The following is a 17,705-nucleotide window of genomic DNA, read 5'->3' as shown; positions in this document are numbered from 1 at the left end:
TAACGGCTGCAAGGGCAGAAAGCAGTGACTGTGCGGAGCGCCCGAGCCTCGGGGGAGACGGCCATCCTGCCCGGCTGGCTCACCGGGCAGGGGCTGTGGGCGCACCACCACGTCCAGCGCCACCGCTTTGATGGCCCCGGTCTGGAGAGCTTCCACCTGCGCATCCTGATGCACCGACAGACCTGAGTTAATGGGACGAGGCCTCTGTGTCACGGGTCGGGCAGGACCCGGGAGGGATGCCTTGGTCACTGTCGCTGCTACTGCAGGCCGGTCTCGATCCTGCCAGCGGCTGACCAGGAGCTTTATTCTGCCGGTTCCTCAGCAGATGTACATCAGACATAGCTCGGTGACGACAGGACGTCGATGAAGGGAAGTAGGTCCCAGTACAAGTTAGAGCACAGGCACCTGCTTCTGGGACCACAGAGCACCCCGATGTGGGCAAACGCATCTGGGTTTTGCAGAAGACATACCAGCAGAACCGGGGGGTGCCTGGGAATGCTGCTTCTCACACAGGGAGCAAGGCCCCCAGGGTATGATAGAGGGAACCTTTGTGCTTTGCTTTGGTTCAGTCCTAACCCTGCTCTGGTCCCCAGACAGCTGGCTGCTCAGAGGGACTCCAAGGCCCAGAGGTTATAGGTTCCCGGGAAGCTGCCACAGCGCTACAAACACAGAATTCCAAATTACCGAAATTCTCCCCTAACAAGTGTTTGGGTTAAGGGACAGCCCCGAGGCAGGATGGTTGCCATGCCCACATCACACAGGAACCCTGGCGTCTCTCTCTGTGCCTGTGTTCATTGCCCTGAAGTCTCTCCACTGTCTATGGTGCAAACACTGGCTGGACACCCCATCTCCCAGCTCACCAGGCCTCCACGAGTTTCTCACCAGCTGGGAATGTGGTCCACAGGCAGTGGGAGGCCACTGAAAGGCTGTAAACAACATCCGTCGTCTGGCTGGTTTGCACGGAGGGCCGGAGGTCAAGAGCAGCAGGGAGAAGCCCCACAGAAGATGCATCTCAGGTGAGAAAGGACAGGGCCGGAGCCCGCGGCATCGAAGAAGTGAGAGAGAACAAGCGGGTCTGCCGCTGTGTGGAGACCATCGTAAGCCCGGGCACTGACGGAGGAAGGAGCCCGCGCACGTCATGGAGGGCCGACAGGACCTTCCGTATTACATGGATCAGGCGAGTTGCCCGGTGCTATGGCCCGCTTCTCCCTTTCACTTCAGAAATTGGAGCCTCTTTTCTGGTGAATGTTTTCAATAAAAAAAAGTCTCAGCCACATTCCCAAGTACGCACAGCCGCTTTCTCGACCGTCGCTCTTATTTTTTGGAGAGAAAGAGCAGGGGAGTCTTGTGACTTATGGGGGGATCCTACGTCCAAGCCATACTGAAGGCAGGGATGGTGTGTTAATCTCAGGTCCCTTCTGAATGTTCACCTGCATCTCCTGTTGCGGTACAGAATCCTCGTGTCCAACGCTCTGGCTCCCTGAGCCACCTTATAGCCACTGCTGCCCACACTGACGATTCCCAGGGTGGCCCCGGTCACGTCCTGGCCCATCCAGTTTGTAGAAAATGTCTCTGTATCTGGCGCACTGGCCAACATATGACCTAAAATACAGAGGGGACAGAGTGAGCCGCAGGGCCAGCACCACACACAGAAAGCCGCGCCACACCCTTCCCACACCACAGACAAGGCTTCTGCAAGGCTGAAGGGACAGACGGAAGCTTCCTCCTAACAGCACCGGAGCGTCCTGGTAGAACGCCAACTTCTGTTACGCTAGGGAAGGCCTTCTGGTAGAAATGTCCGTGCCGGCACCTGTGTGCCCACGAAGGGCCTGGTTCTCGCTTCCTCTTTCCTCAAGCGCCTTCGCACCCAAGCTCACCAGGAGGGTGGGGCACCCTCCCAGGGAGGGCCAGGGCGTGCAGAGGCCCGGTGCTGCCTTCTCACTTGGAGGCCTACACCCCAGGACAGCTGCTACGGACCAAGGAAGGACCCCAAGGGCATTTCCACAGAGATGCTGAAATGACTTCAGGGGAACCATGGAAGCTTGTGGGGGGCAGACGTGGCAGCTGTCGGACAGACTGCCCGTGCCAGGTGCAGGCCAGCCGGGCTCGAGTCCCGGGTCGGCCGAGAGTGGCTCCAATGCCCAAGTGCAACCAAGCCCTGGGTTCAGTGTGCGGAGGTCAGGCCCCAGGAAGGCAGGAGCAGGTCACCGCGCCCGGGACTGTCCGGCACGCGCTCCTTGGAAAACCCGCAACTCCAGTGGCGTCCCCCTGCCGCGACCCTGCGAGCCGCCAGCAGTAGGGCCATCCCCATGTGGGCCCTGGGGCCGCACACGCCCGTCGTGCGTGGCCGCCTTCGCACCGAAGCCGGCCAGGAGCTTCAGGTCCGGGATGCAGACCTCCTCGGCGCCCTCCCGCCCCGGATATACGCGGTCTTTGGGCCAAACTGCATTTCATTTTCCAAAAGTTCCTGCCCGGTCACAGAGCAAAGCGTTTCCGCAGATGTCCAGCGCGACCTTCACGCGCCCCGCAGCACCTGCCAGTGCGGACGCCGCGGCCAGGCCGGTCCCCATCCGCCACGGCCTGCGGGACGCCAAGCGCCACGTCTGCTGCCCCCCCCCCCGTCTCCAACGGGACGGTGAGGGCTCCCCGACGGCCCTTCCGGGTTCTGAGCGCCCAGTTCCCAGCACGGCGGCGCCCCCGCCCTCAATTCCACGCCGTCCTCCGGGCACCAGCTGAGTGTCTGAGTGGGCAAGGGTCCAGCAAGTCCCTACGAGGACGGCGACCGCGGCAGCTCCCGCGGGCCGAGGGCTGAGTCCGCCGCGGCTGCCCCGCCCCCCGCAGCCCGCCGCTGCCCCGCCCCCACCGCCGGCGCCCCGCCCCCCGCGGCGGCCCCGCCCCCCCCGCCGGCCCCGCGCAGGCCCCGGGCCGCTCCCCGCCGGCAGTTTCCGACCAGCTCCCCCGCCGGTTCCAGGCCCTCGCGAGAGCGGCGCCCGGAACTCCGGGACGCGGCCCCCCGCTTGCAGGTCCTCAGGGGCGGCGACACAGGACAGGGCGACCGAGACGCCGACCACCGCGTTTCGGTCCCCGCGGAGCAGCGCCGGCCCCCGAGGGACAGTTCTGGCTCCCTCAGCGTGGAAGGTCTCCAGAAAGGCCCCCAAAGCTGGCCTCTGGGGGTTTACGGAGGCTTCGCCGCGGAGCCGGGACTGGTGAAACCACGGGCCTCTCCCCGGGGTCGGCGCGGTGGTCGCGAGGGGCCCGGCTGTCCCGACCCGTCGTCAGTCCCAGGCAGGCCCCGTCGGCCTCACCGCGGCGCCACGGTGCCCCGGGGGTGCGGAGGGGGCGGACCGAGGAGGTCCCCACCCCGGCCCAGGGGTCCGCTCTGTCCAGTCCCCCGCCCCGTCCAGGGGTCCGGTCAGGTCGGACGCGAACCCCACCTCCTTGGTCCGCCCAGCCAGCTGCCCCCTCCGCACCCCCGGGGCACCGTGGCGCCGCGGTGAGGCTGGGTCTGTCCGACGGGGCGAGTACAGCCGGGCCCGTCGCGACCACCGCGGCGCCTCGGAAAAGCGAGCCCGCGGGGTTCGCCCCCAGACCACCTACCGCACGCGCGCCGCGCGCCTGGAGCCCTGCGCCTCGGGTGTCGCGCGCCTCCCAGCGCCGGGCGCGCCCACCCACGTCGGCGGACACGCGCACGCTCACGTCGGCGCGCACGCGCACGCTCACGTCGGCACGCACGCAGCGTCCGGCACGCGTCCACGCCCGGAAGGACCGCAGCGCGGGACGCTCTGGTCGGCAGAGGTGCGAGCGGCCGGAGCTGGGGGGCCGGGAGGGAGGTGGGGCGGGGAGGGAGGGGGCGGGAGCCGAGCGGGGCCTCCCCCCCGGGTTCTCCGCGCCGGGGCTGGGGTCCGCGGGGCGTCCGCGAGGTCCCGGCGCCCTTCCAGGGGCCGAGCGCGGGGGTCCGGGCGGGGAGCGGGGTCCCGGCCGCCCGCCGTGGGGCCGAGGCCCTTTACCCCGTGCGCGGCAGCCGCGGGAAGGAGCGGGTGCGCGCACTTCTCCTCGCAGGCCCCGCCCCCGCGCCGCGATGTCGTACATGCTCCCGCACCTGCACAACGGCTGGCAGGTGGACCAGGCCATCCTGTCGGAGGAGGACCGCGTGGTGGTCATCCGCTTCGGGCACGACTGGGACCCCACCTGCATGAAGATGGACGAGGTGCTCTACAGCATCGCCGAGAAGGTAGCGCGGCGCCCCGGGGTCGGCCTGGGACCCGCGCGCGGCCGGCCCCCCGCCCCCCGCCCCCCACGGCCCCCGCCTGGCCCGCTGGCGCGGGGCTTGGAGGTGCGCTGGTCTGGTTCGCGCCCCAACTTCGGGCGCGGTCGGCAGAGGGAGGAGGAGGCTCCCGGACGCGTTCTTACCCTGCGACCCCGGGGGTGTCCGCGCGAGCTTGCGTCCGTCCCGGAGAAGCTTCGTGGTTCCCCGGTGTCGACGCGGTGGGCGCGTCCTCGCCGCAGGGTCGCGGACCGGACACGCTTGGGGACTAGTGAGCCGGAGCTTCGCGGACGGGACGGTGCGTCCCTGGGGCCTCGTTTCCTGGCGTGCGGGCCCCGCGCCCTGCCGGAGCGCGCCCCCGGCCCCCGGCCCTTCCGTCCGCCCCACGCTCTGCGGCGCTTGGCTGCGTCTCGGGGCGAGCGCGCTGCGGGCGGCGGCAGGAGAGGAGAGAATCGGGCTCCCGGTGTTTCCCATCCGGACTCCGGCTCGTGCGTGGTGGCGACGGCGCCGGGGCTGCGCGCTTCTCGGTAGCTTCTTCGAGGTGGTTTGGAGGTAACTGGATTTGGATTTTTGCAGCTGTAGCCACAGGACAGAGAGCCAGTGGTAGGCTGTTAATGAGACACCTAACTTACCGATATTCCAGAAATAATTTGAGAGGCCACTCGGAGGAAGAGTGACAGCCTTGGGGACATGGAAGCCGTGTTCTCTCAGGGTAAGGGGCAGAGGAACGCATGTAAGAGTGTGTCTTGCATTGAGGACAGGAAAACTGACCTTCTGGGACATCTGGCGGGCTCAGTCCGCAGAGTGTGAGATGCTTGCGGTCCTGCATCCAAGCCCCACATTGGGTTAGTTTACTTGAAAACAAACAACTGACCTTCCGCTGCTGATTTTTACTATCTCTTCCTGGGTAGGAGAGGCAGACTGCGGCAGGGGTGGTGGCACGGGGACACTGGAGACCGATCTGTGTCAGTCATCATGAGCGTCCCTTGGAATACTTGCTGAAGTTCTGCTGGTCTGGGGTGAGGTCCAGAAACAGCCCTTTTCAGAAGCCGTCCTGGTAGCTCTGATGGGACTTTGGAAACCCCTCAGCGGCGGTCAGGATCAGAGTAGGTGCGCTTGGCTGCCCGCCTCTCCCTCCTCCTCCTCCAGCAGTTTGAGAGCGTGCCCAGTTTCCTGACATGGGGATCCTCCCCAGCTGGAGCCCAGAGTCATCCGTGGGATGCCAGGACATCTCTCTCATGCCTTTGCTTAGGTTGTGGTGGTCAAGGGCAGACACAGCCGAGGTCCGTGCTGCCTGGGAGCACCTCTCTGAGGAGCACATGGCGGCTCCGCTGACTCTGCAGCAGCTCGGCTGTGTGTTCTGAGTCCTGCGTTGCAGCTGGTGGTGTGCACACCAGGCAGTGACCGGCTCCTGCTGCCCTCGGCACAAGGTCAGGATACTTAGAGATGGCAGGGTTGTTTTCATATCTGAGCAAAACCAGCAAAATGCTCTTAGCTAGAAGACAGATTTTGTGTGTTGATGTAAGCTTTTAGGGACTTGCACAGTTCTTTTCTCATCTCTTCCTGTTGGTTATAGACTGAATCCCTGTATCAGTAGATGCCCTCTTTTTTTGGTATTGAACCTATTGATAATAGCTTAACTGGGCTCACTTTGAGTGTTTTTCTTTTTTTTAAGATTTTTCTTTTTTGTCCAAAAATTTGGATTTCTATTTATATTAATAAAGTTTCAGTAAAATATTACATAGTACAGTTATTAAAAATGCAAACTTGAAATGTGTCCCAAGATTATTGCTTAATTTTTTTCTTAGGATAAAGGCAGAATACGAGTTTATGATTCTGGAAGCCCTTTTTGAGGAAGCTCAAGGTGAATTTTTGAAATTTAAGGTTTTAGTACAAAGAACAACTTAACTCTCCATTTAGAAATCTCCCTCTGGGGGCGCCTGGGTGGCTCAGTGGGTTAAGCCTCTGCCTTCGGCTGGGGTCATGATCTCAGGGTCCTGGGATCGAGCCCCGAATCAGGATCTCTGCTCAGGGGAGAGCTTGCTTCCCCCTCCCCCTCTGCCTGCCTTTCTACCTACTTGTGATCTCTCTCTGTGTATCAAATAAATAAATAAATAAATCTTAAAAATAAAAATCTCCCTCTGCAGAAATGGCAGAGAGTGGGGGATCTTCCTCATATTCCCTGTTTGGGTACCCCAGCTGTTGTAGAGTGAGTAAAAGTTCCACTGTTTAGGCTGGACTTGATGCGATTGTTTCTCCTGGAACGTGGTGCGTTGACTTCCCGCCCCCCACCTCGTGTGGGTTAGTTTTGAGCTGCACTGAAAACACAAGAGATCTGTGTGACGGTTTCACAGACGTCTGGAGTTTGGTAGAGTGAGAATAACAAAGTTTCCTGTTCAGCTGGGTTTTTTTTTTTTTTAAGATTTTATTTACTTATTTATTCGTCAGAGTGCACAAGCAGGCAGAGAGAGAAGCAGACTCCCTGCTGAGCAGAGAACCCAATGTGGGACTCGATCCAAGGACCCTGGGATCATGACCCCAGCCGAAGGCAGCAGCTTAACCCACTGAGCCACCCAGGCATCCCTGTTCAGCTGATTTTATGCACAGCCTCAAAGAGAGACTGTTGTGTACCTCTGCTGTCTTGCCACTTTGTACGAACAGTTTGTCACAGCTCATCCCGTGATGGGAAAGAGTAGTTGGGACATTTAGATTTTTTGTGTTAAAAAAACTCATACAAATGAGTTTAAAATATGCAAAACCTCAATGGTATCATTGATTCATGATCATACATTCTGATTTAGTTGTAAATAAGACAAATGTATGTATGGAACTTTTAGAAATGATTTAAGGGATCATTCTTAAGCTTTGCATAAAGTAAATTGAACCTTACTGGAAGTTGATGTTCAGTCAAACGAGATATCTTATGAGTCAGGAAGAAGCGTATGTGTGCTGTGGATTTGCGTGTCGGGTGTGACAGCCCTGAAGCTGGCAGCAAGCTCTAGGGGCCGTGTGGAGTGCTGGTTAAGAGCAGGGACCAGGCTAGCTCCTGCTACTTACTCCCTGTGTGATCTTAAATAACTTGTCTCTGTGCCTCATTTTACTCGTCTGTAAGAAAGGGACAGTAGTGTCGAAACACTTGCAGGAGTTGCTGTGATGGAGCTACTCAGGCAAATAGTTGGGGAAAATCAAGTTATCATGCAGGTTTTTGCTGGCTTCTGCACGAATGACCTAAGCATTGGTTCCTCTGAAATAAAATACAGAGTGGCAATTGGCAGTCTAGAACACGTTTTTCCAGCATTTTACGTGGGTTCTTAGCTGGAGGAGGAGCTCTCTTACAAGGCTGGAAGGGTGGTTGGTCTCCTGTGCGGGCCTTCAGGATCCCTGGTTCGAACGAGTGACTTTCACTTGTGGACACATCCTGTAGAAGGGCTGCTGGGCAGCTTAGTGGCCTGCCGGAGGAGAAGGAGATGTCCGGCAGCAGAGCTGGAAAGAATGTTTACTGTTACAAATGAGCAGCAGAGTATATACATTAAGAAACAACTTGAACGTAGAAATGAAATTTGTACATAGAGTTCTTGGCTTTCTGAAAAATGCTAGGAACAACCAATTAAAATTATTGCAAATACAGCTGGCAAATATTACTTTAGATCTAGAAGACTTAGGCAAGTCAGTTTGAAGTACCATTTAAGAAGATGACTCCCATGGGTAGAGAGGCAATGAACTTTAAAAAGAGGAAATTCTAATGGTCGAGTGAACTTCAGAGCCGTGCGCATGAGAACAGTACACACTGCTACTTGGACTCCTCAGAGATGAGAAGGTGTTTACTGTGGCGTGGAGAACGTTAATACTGATATTCCTTTGGAAAGCAGCTTGGCCTTGTTTGAAAAGCCTTAAGAACTCAGTTGTCCAAATTCTTCAGTAGGCAAAGTTTTATGCTCCACAGGACTTTAGGTATCATTTCCAGCAAAACTGGGAGCAGCGACTACATCTGACGGTAGGAGAGCGTGGTGATGGCTGTCGTCTCTGGTTTTGGAACATTTAGATCAGTCACCTGGTCTGGTGGGACACAGACCTCGGCGTAGTCGTCGTGGGACCCACGGAGTAGGTGTGCCAAGTGGTTTGTCCAGACTCGGAAATGGAGAGTTGGGATTTGAACTGGGAATGTCCTCTTCACCGGATGCAATATTATGTGGCCATTAAAAATGATTTTCTAAGCTTTTTAGATACCGTGGGCATTTGTTGATGACGTTAGCTCGAGAAAGCAGAACGTATGTGATTTCCTCATGAGTGAACATGTGTGTCTGGGGAAAGGGAAACACTTTTCACTGTTAAGACACTCCTACTCTATTAATTTTATTTGTCATATATTTTTAAGTTACATAACTTGTTAGAAGAACACAGGGCTGGAACATTGGGTTGGCTTAGTCAGAAGAGCACGCGGCTCTCAGTCTTGGGGTCGTGAGTTTGAGTCCCATGTTGGGGGTAGACTTTACTTTAAAAAAAAAAAAAAAACTGGGCTGGTCACAAGGCAGTGGATTTTCCCTTCCTTTTGTATATTTCCAAAGTGAGCATTTTTTAAATGGAGACAATATCATAGACACCTAGCTCCTTTTCAGTTTTCTTAAAAATACACAGGGTTGTAGTTAAGCACGGATTCCTTAATGGGTGCGAAATGTTGAGTAGAAATAGTTCGGGCCGTGTGGAAGGCGCCACGGCAGAAGCCACGTGGCCCGCGTTAGGAGCAGCTTGGACAGGCGGAGGCTTTTCCAGAAGAGGGAGACAGCAGGGAGGCAGAGGGTTGGTGGAAGGCCCCTGGGCACCGCCCGGCTGGGCCGCGGTACCTGCGCGGCGATTCCTCGCCAGCCTGTGTCCGGAGGAGGTGGCACCACCCCGGCTCTGAAGGCCAGTCTCTCCGAGCCCAGGGTTACGTAATTAAGCTCACGCTGTTCCAGAACACATTTTTAGTGACAATAATGTGTTCCTTGCATTTCAAAATACGAGTTTCTTGTTAGGAGTTCATGCAGCGAACATGACTCGTGCTTGTGAGTCGGGCTCTGGATCTGAGGGCACGTCGGTAAAGACAGACACGGCTCTGCAGGGCCATCGTGTAGCCCGCACGGGGGGAGAGAAGAAGTAAGACCAGGGCACCACTTGGTTGTCTACTTTTGTTTTGAGAGGGCCTGTGAGGGGGGGAGCGGCGGGGGCATTCTCGGGCAGACCCCACTGAGCCCAGAGCCTGCCGCGGGGCTCACAGCCTGAATGGGATCGAGAGTTGGAGGCTCAGCCCAGCTCTGCCACCAAGGGGTCCCTGTCCTATTACTTCTGACGGAGCCAGTTCTCTTACTCCGCGTGGGAGGCAAGAGGAAATTGGGCCTCTCCTAAAGTCTCACGGTAAAGACCAGCATTTACAGTGTGACAGTTGTCTCGTCGAGCTGGGGTCGTTGAATGTCCTCGTACGTAAAATAGATGCGATGTATCTTGATCACTTTTAGGAGGATGTGGTTTCTCGTGTCAGTCTCTGCTCTAACTTGGGAGGTTTGGAGGTTCCAGGAACCAGAACCCATTGGCTAAAGAATCCACGTCAAGCCAGGAAGGTGCCCGGGCAGGGGATGGCTTGGCAGCAGGAGGCAGGTGTGCATCTGTACGCGTGGTTACACCGGAACGTAAACACCGTTCTTGCGGTGCCTTTGTTTTATAAGTAAAAAGTAACAAAAGGAGGAATCTCTGCTTGGAATTCAGGTGCAGGCAGCAGGTTAGGGACTCGCAGGGTCTGGTTTGCTGGGCCGGCTCTGCAAGGAGCGCTGCCGCCCAGGGGCTGTGGGGACGTGGCGGGAGCCCTCCGCGCAGAGGCTGTTTGGACCAGGGCCGCACGGTGCACGTCACCGCACAGCTGCCTTCTCTTTCACCTGGAAACACGGGGATTGGCAGTGGCCAGGGAGGACCTGCCTCTCCAGCTGAGACCCTCGGTCACTCCCTCTTTTCACAGCCAGGCTCTCTGCAGGGCCTGTCTGTCCTCCATACCTTGTGCGGGTCTTGCACGGTCACTGATGGCCTTCCAGTAGCCAGAGTCACAGAACCACAGGCTTCGTCTGACGTGAGCTCTCTGGTCCCTGACCCAGCTCCCTGTCAGGTGGGTCCCTTGACTTGGTTTGTGAGTGTGCCTCTCTGGCCACCCCTTCTGCCCTTGGCCCTCCCGTGGAGCGGCTGGACTGGCCGCTGTTGGATGCAGACGGCAGTGGTGCTCCGAGCACAGCCATGCCAGCGTTCCTTGTAAGTAAGCCCTTCTCCCTAGATGCTCCTCAGTTTTCCCAGGTCCCCGACCCCTCCTTGCTTGGAGACAAACAAGTAAATGACCCGAACTTGGGCCTCGAAGGGCCCTGTCTGCGTTTCCAGGCTCACGTTCCACCTCTGACCCTGCATCCCGGGCGCTGCCGCTGCCCTTGCCTTGTCCTCGCCGGCGTCTTCCTCTCGCACACGCTGCCTTTCTAGCCTGGCCCGTTCCCCGCCCCCCTCAGGGCCTCCTGTCCCCTTTGGGCAGCCCAATTCCTTCGAGACTTGGGTAGGAATCCCATCCAGAGGTTGCGCTCTGGAGCCAGACGGGGTGAGTCTCAGCTTTGCCACTTGCTTCCCATGTAGCTTGCGGTCTTTCTGACTCATTTCTTAGGGTCACTCTGTCTTCCTGAGTCTTACTTTCATTGTACACAAAACATTAACCATGTCTTCATTCGGGGGTTAGAGTTAGAAGTAAGGAGTGAGGAGTCCCTTGTAAGTGAGCTTGACGCACTTTGCTTCTGCTGGAATTCAGAGTGGGGGTTTAGACCAGACAGATCGAGACTTGTATCTATTTTTTTTTTTTTTAAGATTTTCATTTATTTGACAGACAGCAAGAGAGGAAACACAAGTGGGGGGGGTGGGAGAGGGAGAAGCAGGCTTCCCGCCGAGCAGGGAGCCCAATGCGGGGCTCGGTCCCAGGACCCTGGGATATGACCTGAGCCGAAGGGAGAGGCTTAATGACTGAGCCACCCAGGCACACCTAGACTTGTACCTTTAAACAAGTTGCTTTTATTAGTTGCCTTCTGATTATGAAATGTCCATTGATGCAAGTCCTTATGCTTTTAGAATTTTTTGCGTACAGCAGTTTGTCGTGGCTCATGGATTTGCCCGGCACCTCATGTGTTCAGAGTGTGTTGACAGAGCACAGAGGCAAGAGAACTTCGAAGTTCGCTGTCGTTTACGTCGTGACTCGGGAAGTCTGTTGTGTCGCGGGCAGGACTTCAAGTCCACACACGATACTGGGAAGTTCGTGAAAACCAGGCAGTAGCCAAAGTTCCTGTCCTTGGGTACTCATGTGCTGAGGCTGACAGACCCTGGAAATGCAGTTTGAGGACTCTGGGAGGGGCAGGGAAAGGGAAGCTTGAATTTGCAAAGTGGCAAAGCGAGTCCGAGGGACGCAGACGCCAGAGCCTCTTGGAGGAAGAGTTTGGTGACTGTGAAGTGGGCAGCAGTAATAATTTGTAAATTATTGCTAATCTTTTACGATTCTTGGTTTCTGGAGAATTATCAGTAAAGCAAAATAAAACAAAATTTTTTGCATACAATAAAAAGGACAAATTTATGATTTTACTTTTCTCTAAATTACATAATTTATAGCCCTGCCCATCTGATTTTTAGACTAACTGAATATTTACATGGCGATTCCCTAAGTTAATATTTACTCACTGTTACTGGTATCTATTTTGCACATCAGTCAACAAAGCAAGGCATTGAAGGGATAAAAACGGGTCAGGGTTACTGCCTGACGACTTTGTGTGTATTTGTACACGCTGACTGTTTTATAGTCTGAACTTCTGTGCTGCAGTTTCTGTTTTATTTTTAAATAAAATCAGAATACAGTTGATGAGTTAACCCGGAAAGTAAAACTGGGTTCTGGTGACCTGACCAGCACGTTCCCACTGTTGGCACCGGAGACTGGAGTTCCAGGACGGGGCTCGGCCACACGAAGGTGCTGCTTCAGGGCTTTCAGGACACAGTGTGTAGACCGCAGCGCGTGGCAGCGTCAGAGCCCTCGGGCAGAGAGCCGGGGCATGGTGGTGGCCAGGGTCTCTCCCGACCAGCACGGGGGCCGAAAGGAGTCCTTATGAGATGCCAGCTTTGTTTGGTGTTGGTAGCTTAATTTTCTGTGTTAACTATTGGTTCATAGTTCCCAAAGCAGAGAGAAGGTTGTAGTGACCCCTCTGCGCCTCTCGCTCGGGTCTAACAGTCCCCAGTACCTTTCCGTCTTCCGTCAGCTGGCCCTGGACATTTTTTCTGCTGCAGCATTTAAAGCAAATCCCAGATACCACATCATTTCATCTGCAGATTATATTCAGAATTTTAGAATTAGTTTATGTGCATTTCCTGGGGCTACAGTAACAGAGCCCACAACCTGGGCAGAGAAACGAATAGAAGTCTGTCATCTCACAGTCTGGGGGCCGAGAGTCCCAAGCCAGGGTGTCCGCAGGACGGTGCAGCCTCTGAAACCTTCTCGGGAGACCACCTGGCGCGTCTTCCTGCTCCGGGGTTGTCTGCCGTCTTCGGGGCCCTTGTGTTGTGGGTGTCTCCCGCCCTAGAAGTCAGCCATAGCCCGTTCTCTGAACGACACCGTCTGGAATGGCCAGTCTCCCCTAGCGAAGGCATGCGCAAGGACCCTCTGCCCAGTGAGGCCCCGCCCTGAGCACTGCAGCGCACCTCTTTCTGGGGGGCGCAACCCGGCCCATAACACACAGGGTTGTCTAGCTGCCCGGAAGGCACCAAGACCGCGCTTGCAAGGGTTTAGAACGTCATGTCCTTTGTTGTAGAGATTACGTTTTAGAAGTTTATCTTGGGAAATAATGAAATATGTACACAGACTTAAGGGTAGCAATGGTCACAGGTGAATAATTGGTATTGATGAAAAAAATCAGAACATAATATAAAAAGTAAAATAATGACCTAACTGTTTGATAAAGCAATTATGTAGCTGTAAAAATTGTGTTTGGGGAAAGTGTATAATTTGTATAAGAGACTGTCCATAGTTAAAGCAGGATATAAAATACTGTGGTATGACCACATTTTACTTAAACAGCATAGACACGTGTATGTGTGTAACAGAAAAAGTGGTTAAGAATTTACTAAAAATCTACTTGTAGCAATTAACTCTGGTCGTTGGGATCGCAGGTGATTCTAATTATTTCTTTATTTAGTGGTTCTGTTTTATGGACCGTTTTCTGAGTTTTCTAAATCCTCTGATGCACTTGGAATCAGGGAGCAAGAGGAAGGTGTGTGTTGCGCGGCACCACTCACGGTGCTGGGCTCTGAGCCCGGCGGGTGTGCAGGGCCATGCGGGAGGGGCGGCCGGCCGACTCCTCAAGGCCTGTTTTCCCGCCGCTCCTGGCGGTGCGCACGCACTGTTGGGAGAATCTGGTGTAGGTGGTTGCTGATGGGCCTCCGCTGCAGGGGTGGCGCAACCGGCTCTTCCAGAAGGGGTGCAGCGGGTGGGACCCCGGGGTCGGCGCCTGTGTGTCAGTGTTCCTGCGGACTGGCGTGGGGGGGTTGGTTCGGAAATCGTCCTGTTCCGCACAGATTCTTGTGCTTGCTTTTCAGTGTGCTTTTGCAGAGAAAAAACTGATTGTGACTTTATAGGGCTTTTTCAATCTCTTACTTTTAGGTTAAAAATTTCGCAGTAATTTATCTCGTGGATATCACAGAAGTGCCTGACTTCAACAAGATGTACGAGCTGTACGACCCGTGTACTGTCATGTTTTTCTTCAGGTACGTTCTCTTAAAGCTCTCGCCTCAGTTGGATATTGTTGGTCCGGGATTTTGATGTAGTCCAGATGGCGTCATGTCCAATGGTATTTCTGTAATAAAGTTGGGTAACATGACTCAAAAAGAAGTTGTGGAGATTTAATTCGGAAAGAAATCACCATATGGCGTTGTTTCTACTTGTCAAAATTTCTGTGTATCGTTAGTAGAAAGGTTGGTAAACGGCAGTATTAAGCCTTAGACTTGCTCCGCTCCTGACAGGTGAGGGACGTCTGGGTGGGTTGTATGTGTGTGCTGTATGGGGCGGGTATTGGCTTCATATCCCGTGCAACAGGTAGCGCCGTGCGAGTAGCTAAAAGCCTCATGGATGAGCTCAGTGTTCTGTTGCTCCGAGTTTGGGCCGGCTCAGTGGGTTTCCTCTCGGGGCCTCACGAGGCTGCAGTCACGGGCTGGGCCTTTTCGGGCCCGTCCGTCGGGGAAGAAGCCACTGGCTCATTGGGTCGTTGGTGGAATCCAGGTCCCTGGTCACAGGCTGGGGCCGTGGACTCCTGGCCTGCTGGCCGGCTGTGTGCCGGGCCTTCCCTGCTGCCTGAGGCCCTGCAGTCTGCACAGCCTGCACCAACTCTGCAGTTTCCTGTTCTGCTTCCCCGAGGCTGTGAACGGAATAGACCCATCAAATAATCCAGGATTATCTCCTTATTTTGAAGTCAGTTGATGAGTAATCGTTGGGGCATCTGCCAGTCTCCGGCGTCCGCACTGGGGGCTGGTGTCTCATCGCAGACAGGCCCGGGGATGAGGGCAGGAACTTCGCAGGCTTGAGTGTAGGGTTTCCCACTGTCTGCCCTCTGGCTCCAAAGAGTCACATCCTTTGGTTGTACAAAAGCAGGTATGCGTGAGGCTGCGTAGGCCGGTGGGCACGGCTTACCTGTGGCCCCAGCTCAGCCAGCACATCGTGGGACAGCACAGCACACAGGCCGGGCTTCTCAGGGGGACGTGAGGAGGAAGGGGCTGACTCCCCAGCCCTGGGAAGGTCTGCCCAGGCTTTCCTGCCTTTTCTGGGAAAGGCATGTGCAGCCAGGCCGTTTCCAGCCGACTGCAGCAGTAGCATTTTGGGGTTCTCCTGCCTCCTTTCTCTGCACCGTCATCCGCTGCAGGCCGAGTGCCCGTCCTGGTGCCCATGAAGACCCAGGAGGCGCGCTGCTCCTCACTCGCGACTGAACGTTCCGCCTAGGCTGCAGCCCCAGGTCGTGGGGCCTCTTCTGTGTCCCTGTGCCCTTCTGCGTTGCAGCGTCTTCTGCCGTCTGGAGGGGCCGAGAATTTCTTCTCTTTCAGCAGCTCTAACCCCGCATAGTCGGTCGTCACCGTCCACAGCAGGGAGAAAGCAGGTGGCTGCTCCAGGGCTCAGCAGCTCCTCAGGTGCACGTCCAGGCGCATCCCGATGACTTCTGCAGGACCATGTCCCCGAGGAACAGGGGCCCCTCCCCCCCGGCGGTGTGCTCCTTCCTTCCTCCGGCACCTGCACCGGCCTTGCTCCTCGAGTCCGCGTGTCCATGAACAGGCTCTTCAAGGCAGTCCGGGCCTTTCCTGTCATGCTGCTCTCAGTGTCCCCCACACCCTTAGGGTGCGACTCATGAGGGCCGTCTTCAGGCCAGCCTCCCGCCGCCGGTGGCCAGCCCGACCAAGCCACGGAGGACGCTGTGGCCGACAGGGGGCCGCAGAGAGGGGATGGTGGGGCGGATGCCGGGGCACTAGGCTGAAGAGAAGACCGAGTGCCTTCCGCTCTTTCTGCGACGCCGGAATCCAAGACGGGCGCCTCTGCTTGAGTTCATGTTTTCACCAAGTGCGTGTACTGAGTCCCGCCAGGTTTCATGGTCTAGTGCCCGGACGTTAGGTCAGACAAGACAGGGTTCCTGCCGTCACCGGACTTCGCGGATTGGCAGCAGTGGAGTAGATGAGCCAAGGCGAGCAGGTGTTTGTAGAGACACGAGTGCCGGGTCGGGGTGGCGGGCAGCTGAAGGACAGCCGGAGGACGTTTAGACTGAGCTCGTGCCTTCACGGGGGCGGGCATGCGGGCGCAGATGGTCAGGCCGTGGTGGGGAGACTGTAAGAGGCCGACAGGGAGGGACGGGGTCCAGACCCCCGGATTCCTGGGCCTGAGTGCGGATGTGGAGAGTTACCCTGGAAGTAGATGTTTGCAGCAGAGGAGAAACATTGCGTCTGCCTTTTGGATGCTCCCTGTGGTTGGACAGACGGAGACTGAGGTGCTGCTCTTCATTCCTGTAGAAGTGAAAACTTGAATAAATGAAAACTGTCTCCGACAAACTTGGAGAAATCAGTGCACCAATGACTGCAAGGGTTAATATCTCTGTAAAGTGTACATATCAATTCGTTTTTGAAAGTAGCCTCTTAAAAATAAATTTGTAAAGTATCACCTGCTTCCCTAATTATAGAAATGCAGACAGACTAATTTCACAATTAGGACTTTGGATAAAGTGTACGCTAGGGTTGGGGTATTGTGTTTCCTAGGTAAATTGGTACAGCCCTTTGGGAAACAGTGTCACTTTCCAAGTGACTCACACTGTGTCCTATAGGACGTTTGTCCCGAGGGAGTGTCTAAGCCATGCAGAGGGAGCTTGGGCCATGCATGGTGTGTGCTTTTACTCTAGTGTTCACCTGGTTCTCCTCTTCTAAGACGTGGTAGATCCTCCTGACTGGGTATGTTTTTGTCTTAACTGATTTTCTTTTAAGATTTTGTTTATTTATTTGACAGACAGAGATCACAAGTAGGCAGAGAGGCAGGCACAGAGAGAGGAGGAAGCAGGCTCCCTGCGGAGCAGAGAGCCCGATGCGGGGCTCGATCCCAGAACCCTGAGACCATGACCTGAGCCCAAAGCAGAGGCTTGACCCCCTGAGCCACCCAGGCGCCCTTAACTGATGTTTAACAAGAGCTTGTGAGGGTGGGAAACAGAACGCATTTTTTCGTGGAATTCTTAGAAGACTGTTGGTGAACTTTGACCCCGTCTCCTCTTTGCAGGAACAAGCACATCATGATCGACCTGGGTACTGGTAACAACAACAAGATCAACTGGGCCATGGAAGACAAACAGGAAATGATAGACATCATCGAGACTGTGTACCGGGGCGCCCGGAAAGGCCGCGGCCTGGTCGTTTCTCCAAAGGATTACTCCACGAAGTACAGATACTGAGCTCGGCCCAGTCTCTGTGCGCAGAAGTGGCGTGGAGTCGTTTTCATGTGGAAATATTGGAAACTATTTAAAGCCTTAGAGCCAGCGTTTGGAAGAGAATCTGAAGATCACAGGGTTGGTTGGAGGGCCCTTGCTGTAGGGCTTGCATGGCCTCAACCCTGCCTGCCTGGCTGTTGTATTTTTTTTCTTTTTTTTTAAGATTTTGTTTATTTACTTGGCCCAGAGAGAGAGAGCGAGAGATCACAAGTAGGCAGAGAGAGGGGGAAGCAGGCTCCCCACTGAGCAGAGAGCCCAATGTGGGGCTCAATCCCAGAACCCTGGGATCATGACCTGAGCCAAAGATAGGCACTTAACGCACTGAGCCACCCTGGCACCCCTGGCCGTTGTATTTTTATATTAGCAAATACCTGTAAATATCTAGCCAAAATAAATAAAGCACTCAGTGATGGGAA

The 17,705-nt window shown here is 55.6% G+C and overlaps 2 protein-coding genes and 1 long non-coding RNA gene across 4 annotated transcripts in view; 2 read left to right on the top strand and 1 right to left on the bottom strand.

Annotated features, from left to right (window-relative positions):
* Positions 1-3,790, bottom strand: part of RBFA (ribosome binding factor A) — a 19,642-nt gene extending 15,852 nt beyond the window's left edge. The window contains exon 1 of the mRNA XM_059409874.1: positions 3,598-3,790. The gene's annotated coding sequence lies outside the window, so the exon portion shown is untranslated. The remainder of the gene's footprint in view (positions 1-3,597) is intronic.
* Positions 3,713-17,705, top strand: TXNL4A (thioredoxin like 4A). 2 transcript variants are annotated; one of them, XM_059409875.1, is made up of 4 exons: positions 3,713-3,795; positions 4,060-4,231; positions 13,950-14,053; positions 17,082-17,705. In XM_059409875.1, exons 2-4 carry the CDS (start codon positions 4,079-4,081, stop codon positions 17,251-17,253), a joined length of 429 nt encoding a protein of 142 aa, XP_059265858.1. In that variant the 5' UTR covers positions 3,713-3,795; positions 4,060-4,078; the 3' UTR covers positions 17,254-17,705. The 2 variants fall into 2 exon arrangements, with proteins under 2 accessions (XP_059265858.1, XP_059265859.1); XM_059409876.1 differs by lacking the exons at positions 3,713-3,795; positions 4,060-4,231 and adding an exon at positions 9,376-9,397.
* On the top strand, positions 4,825-5,376 carry LOC132023713 (uncharacterized). The gene is made up of 2 exons (XR_009406032.1): positions 4,825-4,976; positions 5,176-5,376. It is a non-coding gene; the product is annotated as an uncharacterized LOC132023713 (long non-coding RNA).

The sequence above is a fragment of the Mustela nigripes genome, chromosome 8 (assembly GCF_022355385.1).
Source record: "Mustela nigripes isolate SB6536 chromosome 8, MUSNIG.SB6536, whole genome shotgun sequence".
Lineage (NCBI taxonomy): Eukaryota > Metazoa > Chordata > Mammalia > Carnivora > Mustelidae > Mustela > Mustela nigripes.
This window is presented reverse-complemented; position numbering and strand designations above follow the sequence as displayed.

Coding starts and splice junctions, on each gene's coding strand:
- TXNL4A (XM_059409875.1), top strand. CDS start 4,079: ATGTCGTACATGCTCCCGCACCTGCACAACGGCTGGCAGGTGGACCAG. Junction 4,232..13,949: donor TCTACAGCATCGCCGAGAAG/GTAGCGCGGCGC, acceptor TCTTACTTTTAG/GTTAAAAATTTCGCAGTAAT. Junction 14,054..17,081: donor ACTGTCATGTTTTTCTTCAG/GTACGTTCTCTT, acceptor TCCTCTTTGCAG/GAACAAGCACATCATGATCG.